At 46.8% G+C, this 9,788-nt stretch overlaps 1 protein-coding gene across 1 annotated transcript in view; it reads right to left on the bottom strand.

The window, feature by feature from the left end:
* Positions 1 to 70: 70 nt before the first annotated feature.
* GAB2 (GRB2 associated binding protein 2) overlaps positions 71 to 9,788 on the bottom strand; it is a 69,275-nt gene continuing 59,557 nt past the window's right edge. Inside the window, exon 9 of the mRNA XM_019530421.1 lies at positions 71 to 9,483. Coding sequence (XP_019385966.1) covers positions 9,340 to 9,483 — 144 coding nt within the window. The 3' untranslated portion in view covers positions 71 to 9,339. The remainder of the gene's footprint in view (positions 9,484 to 9,788) is intronic.

The raw sequence follows: 9,788 nt of genomic DNA, 5'->3' as shown, positions 1-9,788 counted from the left end.
CTGTATTATCCCAGTTAAACTGAAGGCCAATTTACAGGATAAATAACGATTTCATTTTATTCTTTTAAAAAAAAAAAAAAAGATCCCCCCCCCCCAAATAAATTAATAATTTAAGTGATTAGCGGTCCACAGTGATTTGAAAAATTACTAACCATTTCAAACAGTGACATCAAACAGAAGACATATACTGTACATTTTGCCATGGATTTTTTTTTTATCCTTCCTGGCTTCTACAAATGGACCAAGAAAACCCCCAGCACCCCCATTTAAGAACAGTCAGACGATTCAGAACACACTGAAATATGCTACAGGTCAACAACTTCAAGGCTGTTGGTTATGCTTCACAGCCGTTAGAAAACCTATCCTACTTTTTGTGAGCCAGAGCCAATCTAACGCACTGAAGTCCGTGGGCATCTGTCAACTTCAATGGGAGCTGGGCTGAGCCTTTTCTATTGCTCTAAGGGTTTGATCCTGAAGTGATTGGCAGAACTCCCACGAGTTACATGATCAAGTCCCTGGTTACTCTCTCTGTAGTCACTACTCTCCAGCCAAGATTTATTCATTGATCAATAGAGACAAACATTTGTTTCTTATATGATATGATAAAAGAACCTCACAACTGTGCAAAACACCTTACCCCCCACCAAATCCCTCCCTGCACACATGCTCTTTCTTTACCTCCACAATTGAGGATTAGTGCCTTTGATAGGTTTCATACAACAGGATGTCCCAGGTTCATTATGATATTGTGACTATTGGTATGGCAACACATCACAACCATACAGTGGCTGCAACCTACAGCCTCATAATAGTACTTTTCTTCTTCACACACTGATTGATGGAGCCTCTGAACACCTTTGTGAGGTAAGGCATCAAGTACTAGTATCCTCAGTTTGCAAACATGAGAGGAATTGGGTTACACAGAGGTCAAATGACCCACCCAAAGCCACAGAGCAAGTCAGCCGAAGAACTACCGAAGTCGAAGGATTCATGACCGCTTGGGCCCACCATCTTGTGGTCAGAGCTCTAGGGTGTGGTGTGCATGTGCGCCATCATGAATATATACCACCACCTCCCAAAGATGGGCCTTACATATAAGAGCCCTACTACTGCCAGCAAGTCAATGAAGATCTTCCTTTCACTCAAATGATAGAAATGACAGTCTTGGCTTCTAATCCAGCTGTTGACCATCTGTGTTGTAACTGGTGGTCATGTAACTGTATGGGGTCATGTACCAAGATGGGGTGTCGCAGCTGGATGAAATAGGACTAGTGGGGGATACATCCCATGACACTTTTGTGGTCGCTCCACTTCAAGTCTGCCTAGACCCACTCAGTATTGAGGCTTTCCCGTGAAAACCGCGAGGTGGTGACCCTGGCAACATGACATCCCAAGGAATTGTAGATCAGAAGAAATTAAGCAGGATCAGAAGACAGCAGGCAGAGGACAGGCTGACAGAAGACAAACTGAAGGCCAATTTTCCACCCATCTATGGAAGAACTAAATGTCTAAAAGCACAGTGGTCAAAATGCTGGGGGCACCATTAACAGTCACAATATCCACGCACAAATGATAGTATCTTGGTGCTTCAGCGGCACTATATACTGGCACACTGGCCCAGCCATGTTTCAAATATATGAGCTAAAATTAATGGCTGATTTGACAGCAGGTAGGCTTACTTTAGCTCTGTTTCAAGCTACTGCTTCTATTCAGACCTTTTTTTCCTGTTATGTGCACTTGACACTGAAGAGCTCTACCCAGGGTCTGGTCAGACGCCAGCGGTGACTCTTGGATGATACTAAACACACCTCAGACACATACATCTTTACGGGAGAGCCCTTACACCGGGAGCTCCTTCCGACGAAGCACTGAGACCTGCCAGTGGGGTACGTTAATAGAAGGCACTGATTGTGCTTCGCTCCAGTGCTATCCCAGCATGCCTTTGTCTCAGTATAAAACCAGGATTAAACAATTTGAGAGCAAGATTTACTTTGGCTGTTTCAAGACTAGTCAGGACGGTGGAAGGGCTCTTTGTAGACAACCTGTCTCCCATCACAGGCTTTAGGGACCTCCACAGACACATCTGAACAATGTACCTTGCCACCTTCAGGTCACCACTACAAGGCATTAGTCAAAGTCATCAGACCTGGGTTTGAATGCCATCCTCTCAGTGGATGGGCACTATAACAAGGTAGGGAAAGACAACATTGAAACAACATGAGGGCTGAGTTGCTCCAGACACCAGCTAGTTCTCCGCTGCTGTGGAAGAAGGAATGGCCCAGAGATGCCACAGATTTTTCACTGGTTTAAAGTACTGAAACTCACTGCAGCAAAACATGCTAACGCCTGGCTCTAAACATCTCATTTCCGAGAGGTGACACTATGGGTCATCAGACAGCCACCACCAGAGAACTGGCTGGAGCTGCAGGGAATTGTGATGTAATTGTGGCCCCGGTATTCTGCCTTCACATCCTGATGCTCCCAGTCACAGCGCCTCACATATTGATGCAACAGGAGATTCAGCATAACGCTGAGCCTTGCCACAGAGACTTCCATCGGCGCATCACAAAGCACGTCACTGAGGCAGGCCCCAATTTCAGGGTGCAGAAGAGCAAGTAGGAGGACAGGGAGGACGGGTGAGTGCCTGGTCCACCTCAGAGCCCTTCACACCCAGTCCTTCCCTGTCTTGCCGATGCAAGCATACTAAAGTAATGGCATGATGTGACACAGAGTTTAGTTTGGCAGAGAGGCCCCTCTTAGTCCAGGTTTAGTGTTACTTCTTCCCAGCTGCTGACTGCCAGGGCAGAGGCAGGGCAGAGCCGTTCCTCTATGCCCACTCCTGTTCAGAAGGGGGGGAGGGAGCCTCACTGGCTTTCCTCCTTTCCTCGCAGGCAAGTGGGTGAAGCAGAGGAGCCCCTATCGGAGCCTGGGCTTGGTGGTGGTGCTGTCTTGTCCTAGGTTGAATGCAACATTTAATGTGCACACAGCTCCTGGAGAGGCCGCTTCTATGCTGTTCTGGCACGTCCCTTTGCTTGCTCTCTGGATATTGCAGGATCAGCTCACACTTCACAGCTTGGAGGCCTGGACCAGGCACAGCAGCTCGATAGGCATATGGTGCACCTGGGTCCCAGGCTTACTGTATGCTTTGAGAGTACTGTATCAGGCCATGTCATTTCCCCTTGCGGCACAGGGTGAGCACTCTGCTCTGTGAGAGTCAATCATCTTGTCTCCAATACACTCATCATTGCCTTTCTTCTACTTGACTCCAAGCCTAATATTGGCAACTGAATCCATTAATAGCAGCAAGCAATTTACTTCTCACTAAATGCTGAATTTCCAACTTCAAACACACCCATTACAGGCTTCCTTGAAAAGCGCGGTGCAGCTGAGGAGTTGATGTTATCAGCTTGTCACATGATGAATGTAAGAAAATGTTACGACATTTGGTAGAAATCCAACCTATCTCCATCAACATAAGCCCATATACATTTTTTCTAGATGGACTGGTAAAGATGTACAGAAGGCTTTGACAAGAGATCCTCAGGCAAGGTTTTTCTGGGATTAAAGCTGAATCATTCGCATTGTGCTAGGATTGTTACAAGATTCATATCTAACCAAAGAGCCAGTCTGGCTTGAATATCCCAGTAGACACTAGATGCAAGACACTTATGCCATCAGGCCAAAGTCATAGATGTCCGAAGAATTTAAAACAGCTGTTTTTCAGTCTGGATTTGGAATAAATGCTGTACAAGCATCTTTCATCAGGGAGCAGACTACTCAGATAACCAACCAGAAGGAATTATATTTTTATATAATATAAAAGCAGCTGTCATCCATATCAGGAAGTAAGTCCCAAGTTCAATCTGGCCCGGCTGCTAAATGTAGCTTTCCTTGAAGGCTAGGCAGGGCAGTCCCTGGTTCATGCAGATTATTGGGCAGTATGTGTGGACTATGCACCTGGTGCTGTACAAGGAGTGTCTGAGGAATATCCCACCTGTCTAGCAGAGAGAAGCGACCCCCAGCTGGCAGAGTGCAAAACGGCCACTGCAGGGAGGCATCTGAATAGCTCCACCAAATGTAAAGGGCCAGCCCCAAAAGCCATGTTTGGAAGAAGAGCTTGTTAAAGAGCAACCTTCACAGGGACAGAGCTGGAAACTCTTTAAACAACTGCAATGAAATGGGGAAGCCACCAGATAATGTGTCCAGACTGGGAAAGGAGGGCTGGACCTGTCATATCTAACCCAACTTCAAACCAAAACACTGACACATTATCCAAGACACCTGCAAACTCAAACTTTGATGGGCTGCAAAAGGGAAGAGCTTCCAGGGACAACGTGCACATACAGAGACCTCAGCAGCCAGGGGCAGATGACCAAACCTACCTAGGGGACCTCTCCCACTGTGGCAGGACAAAAGAGTTCATGGCATCACCTCACTTAGGACTTCAAGGCTCATAGCTAACCCCTGAATTGAAACTGGATACAGACAAGGAGCCAGAGGTGAGCAGACAGCAACAGCAAAGCAAACAATGTAGTGATTCACCCCTACTCAAGAGCCTCTATCATACCTGCCCCACTGGAATAGATAAACATGCAACATCTCTGGAGGATTATAAAATCAGACCTGGGTATTATGAAGATGCATCTCGGGAGCATCTACAGCTTGATCTGTAAGGCTGCAGCTCAGCAGGTGAGCTGCACACCTGAAGCTTTTTAAAGGCACAAGCTGACACCTCAGTGCAGTTTAAGTCCTAGGGAAGAAGGTTAGGCAGCAGCAAGCCTTCCAGATGTCCTTATAAGGCTGTCATGCAGCTGTTCCAGCTGTGCAGCTCTTCACCAGTGAAGGAACAGGCCTCATACGGTGAGGGGTAGAACCATTATTTTTGGAACTATGCAGGAAAGCTGCCGGCAGGAGGGAAGGGGGAGACACAAGACGGGATCTGTCAGCTACATTAATGGGCTTCCTTCTCTCCAGGGAGTCGGGAACTAGTTTGAATGTAAAACAAAACAGCGTGCACACATACACACATGCATCAAAAAATCTGCAGGGAGTACATGGGAAACTCTGATCTCCGGCTCTGTCTTTCTGTCAGTCACAGCAGCAATACATCAGGCATTTTGGCAGTTGGCTGAACCATTGTAGTAGAGAATTGAAGAAATTGCCTGGATAATTGTGTTGCAACACAGCACACCTCATATGCTCTCGTGTCCGCCATGCCGCCAGCCTCAGTCACAAATACCCCATGCTTTTCTTTTTTTTCTGCTTCCTGCCTTTCAAGATAGACACTATCAGTCTCATATTATGGGGAAACTTTGAAGGTTCAGCTTCTCTCCAGCCTGGCAGATGTAAAGAGGAAGTGAATTTCTGATTTGCTGGTGAATCCTTGTCTAGATGCATACAGCTTCTGTTCACATTAGGGAAAATGATCAGTTTTATGACCCTTGGGGGCCCATCAATCAGAGTCTTTCCACTGACTTTACTGGGCTTTGGATGAGGTCCAGGTTTTGGAAGTTTGTCTGGAGCTGGCTTCAGTTTCAGCTTTGTAAGAGTTACAGCTCAAATGGGAGGGTGGTGTGGCTGTGCTGTGAAAATAACTGCTGCACTCCACACCAGAGGTAGCTGGTGTCTGAGGGGTGTCTGAAGTGAACCTCTGCATCTCTAAGCTATCAGAGAGACAGTGTGAGAAAAAAGTAATCGTATATTGTAAAAAGCAAATCTTTGTCCGTGTTAATGATATATCGGAGCATCAAAACTGAGAAGTCTGCTTCCTTCTTAAAGATTGAATTTGCTTTTTCATGCTGATAGCACTTTTGCCGTTATGTTTTGGATTACTGTCAGCCGAGGCAATGAACAGAGAGTGGCTAGTTCAGCTTCTGCTTCCACGTATATCCAGTCTCTGGTTCTCGGGCACTAGCACATTGCTGTAATGTTTCGCCCCCCAGGGCTGTCACTATCCCTTTTATGGTCTCATTGATGGCCATGGGAATCTTGGTAGTTTTGCTGGACTTTAAATCAAGCCCACTGTTTATTATCCAGCAACATACTAGCATCAGAAGGGCTACAGAAATGCAATGAATTGTATGCTCATCTCCCTGCAAAAAGCTTTCATACCTACCATGTAAGAAAAAGTAGCTGGTCTGCACTCACAGACCTCCAGAAGGCACAGATTTTTGCTGGACCCATCTTGTAACTTTGTCTGTGCAAAACCAGGATGATGATGATTTTTATGAAGTGCATCACGATACCTGCTTTATTTTTCAGGCAAATATCCTCAAGGCAATTTCTTAACATTTCCTTATGGCTTTCCCTTTAGTAGCAGCCCCTCCATTCCTGGTAAAGGGACAGGATACTAGCATATGCGGTTAGGTTGGTAAATGTTGAGGGCACTTATGCAAAACAGCCTAATAGTCTCAAGGACCTGCATCCAATGGTTGGACCCACATGGGTCGGGTCAAAGCTCATTGCAGGATCAAACCAAGCCCTGGAAGTTCAGATTATGCTCAAACAATAACTATTTACTTGCTTGTGGACCTCAACAGAACTTTATTTAGAAACTGGGAAAGAACAAGCTCACTGACGTCACAGCGGTGCTCACTAACGACGGACTGTGGTCCAGAATAAAAAAGCCCGGTGAGTCTAAGTAATGGATGCACGCGAGTCTCCTTCTGCTTGTACTGATATCAAATCAGGAGTGACTTCAATGAAGTTTCTGGCAGAAGTAACTGTGTGAAAGTCAGTGGAGTCCCAATGAAGACCGGAGAACAACGTTTCAGTTCTAGAAATACACAGTGCGCAAACACAGCTCAGTGCTTTTCCTCTCATCGTGAGGCATCCTTCAGAGCAAACAAATGGTATGGACCCACAAGTCTGGGTACAAAGAGCCCTGGCCTTCACAGCCAGGAAGAGAGGTTGGAGTTTAATTTCACAGCAAGGCCCTATCTCAAAACATGGCATCAGCAGGGATACAGGCTTTAGCTTAGTCCACTTCACAGAGTGCTGCCATTCATCCACTGGATGGACTGATACTAGAGATGAAGCTTATTGCCTTTCTGGAGGGAACGTGGTACAAGTTCACCATCCATTTGGGAGGAGATATTTTGTGTGAATCCGGTATGAGAATTATGTAATGCTTGTGACTAGATACAGCCCTGCAGACAGGCGTGCAGCACCGATGAACAGGCCAGGTACAGCAGCACCAGGTCACCCCATGGCACTATGCTAACAGATTCAGCCCTACCTCGGAGAGAAAGGAGAGTTCAACCTTTATACACGCAGTTATTGATGTGGGGCTGGCACCAACAGCTCCACAGAACCCAGTGATTCTCCTTCAAATTGTCACGACAAACGATTTGTCACAACAATTTGAAAAGGTTTGATTTGCAAGTCTCCTGCATGTGATTATGTCTCCTACTAGTGACTGGCTGCTTCTTGCTAATGGCGTCACTCCAGTAACTCATGGGGTGAACGCCTGTGGCTCTGAGGCTGACAGGTCTGCACTCTGCCCCTACTGCTGGTGCTGTACGTTTGCCGTGGTTTCACATGCATTCAGTCCAACAGTGGAGGCAGTGTGATACGGGCAGTCTCATATTTGCATGCTGAACCTCTAGGCCCCCTACCAGCATTATAGGCACGCTGTTAGCATACATACAGTAGTGTTGTTGGCTCCATTCAAAGAACAGGTTGTTACCACTGTCATTTCAGAAACAGCCTTGCAATGATCACTATGTTGTAGCTTTTGCAGCCAGGGCAGAATTAGGACATTCAGTGGGAGATGGGGGCTGCTGGCCCCTTTGAAAGCTTCATGCTAGAACCCGAAATCCCCCGCTCCAAACAGTTATTTTTGCCTGTCCTCAGAGCCAGTGGAAGGAGCTGGGGCTGTGGAAGTACAGGTTATCTGAGCTCTTGAATGATCATGTTTATTAGCCCACCCTTTCTAGAGGATCTTTGTCAGTTCTCAGGTCACAGCAGTGCTCTTTGTCCAGGTCTGTGCTAAGTGTTTCTGGCATTCTGCTTACTGAGTTAATCATTCAAGGGTAATGGTTCCTTTTCATATTTTTATGGGACTGTGGATTATTATCTGTGCAGTAAAGTCTGCATTCCTGCTTAGTCCTCTGAGATTGGCAACTACATAGAGGATGACCTCAAGACCCTGATGCTTTCTAACACTGGTTTTAAACTACTACTCACATGAGAGGACTGTCCTGACTGTTCTCCAGTCTGAGATCTCATCATTAGCCTAGGACACTTTTATTTAACTCCATTATAGTATCTCTACCTCTGCTCTCTGCGAAGACCCTACATCGTTCCACGCTTTCCTTCCCTTTCTATGTTTCTCCAGACCCTTCCATTCCTATGTTTCTGCCACATGTGACCCAAATTCCCTCTACAGATTCAACAGAGCCTTTTCCCATCCCAGTTGTAGTCAGTCCTTCAACAGCAGTAGGACTGTCCCCTAGTGGGACTGATGGTAAAACTTAGCTCTTAAAGCCCAACCTAGATCTAATGGGCTTCACATGGGCAGTGTGTCAGGCCTTTACTCCTTTAATTCGGCCTTTACAAGGTGGTCCCTCCAACACCATCGTTCCTCAGAGAGATTAAATATAAATAGTGCCTTTTGGAAAAGGAAACAACCCCTTGGAAAATCAGCCAGGCTCCCAGGCAGTGTGTGTGTTTTGGATGTGTGGCAGAAGGGAATTCAGACATGGAGATCCAGGGTTGTCTCAAGCCAGTCAGTCAGCCCTGGCAGTAGGCAAGCTGCTGAGGGGAACAGCCACAACCATGACCACAGAAGTTGTGCTCCCTGATGGGGAAGAGTATTTACAATTGAGTGATCAAACAAACACAAATCAGCACTAGTGGTGGCTCATCTTCACATGACGGGGTTCAAGGAGCTGGGCCAGCCCAGAGTCTGTGATGAAAATCTGTGACCCAGCAAAGGTACCCCCAAACCAGCACGTTTGGCACAGTTTGGGCATGTGACATGGAAGAAGACTGAGAGAGATTAGTCCGTGTTAACAGATATGAGGTGGATTTAGTAACAGCTGAAAGCAAAAGACGTGCATTGGTGAACCCGGTATTGCTAAGTTTAAGATCCTGGACAGTGCATCCAGCAGCTAAAGTAACAGCCTGAACTCAGCCACCTAGAAGAGTTGGTCCATACCCTTGGCAAACAGCATCTGCCTAGTCTTCCCCTGAAATTAAGGTTGTGTTTGAAAAATAAGACTCCAGACCACACTGGCAGTAGCCACACTCTGAGGCTGCATTGCTGGAGAGGGGCCCAGCCTTGGAAAACCACCTGGGTGGACATTTGCCTGTTTGGGTGTCAGTGTTGCCTGTTCGTTACTGCTTGGTGCTCTTGGTGGGCTCTGATGACTGCCGCACATCGGTCCACTCCTGCATGGTGTTCTGCAGGGCTTGCGTCTTCTCCTTGTCCACCTGCACGTAGTCAACCTTCTCGTCCGAGGCAGCAGAGGATGTGGAGGGCTGGGCAGGGGAGAGAAGGCAGAATGACTGGCAGATCGCAAAGCTAGCTCCACTCGCTGCCCTGCTGCTGGGGCCTTTTCTTGGCTATAGCTCACCAGTAAGCCTACTTTAGCCTTTTCCTCTGCACCTCTGTCTGTGGTATCCCTGCCATGATAACTCGCCAGTACACTCTAGGTCAGATTATGTTCCACCTATTAGGTGCAGCAAACGTGAACTCAGAAACCCAGGCATGATCCTATTCCACCCTGCTCAAGTTTGTAAGAAGCTGTTAATGCAAAAGGTGGGACAGGGGGTTCTCCTTTTCT

Source organism: Crocodylus porosus, unplaced genomic scaffold (genome assembly GCF_001723895.1).
Source record: "Crocodylus porosus isolate Cpor-Errol unplaced genomic scaffold, CroPor_comp1, whole genome shotgun sequence".
In the NCBI taxonomy this organism is placed as follows: Eukaryota; Metazoa; Chordata; order Crocodylia; family Crocodylidae; genus Crocodylus; species Crocodylus porosus.
Note: the sequence above shows the minus strand (reverse complement) of the source record. Positions and strands in the feature narration are given on the sequence as shown.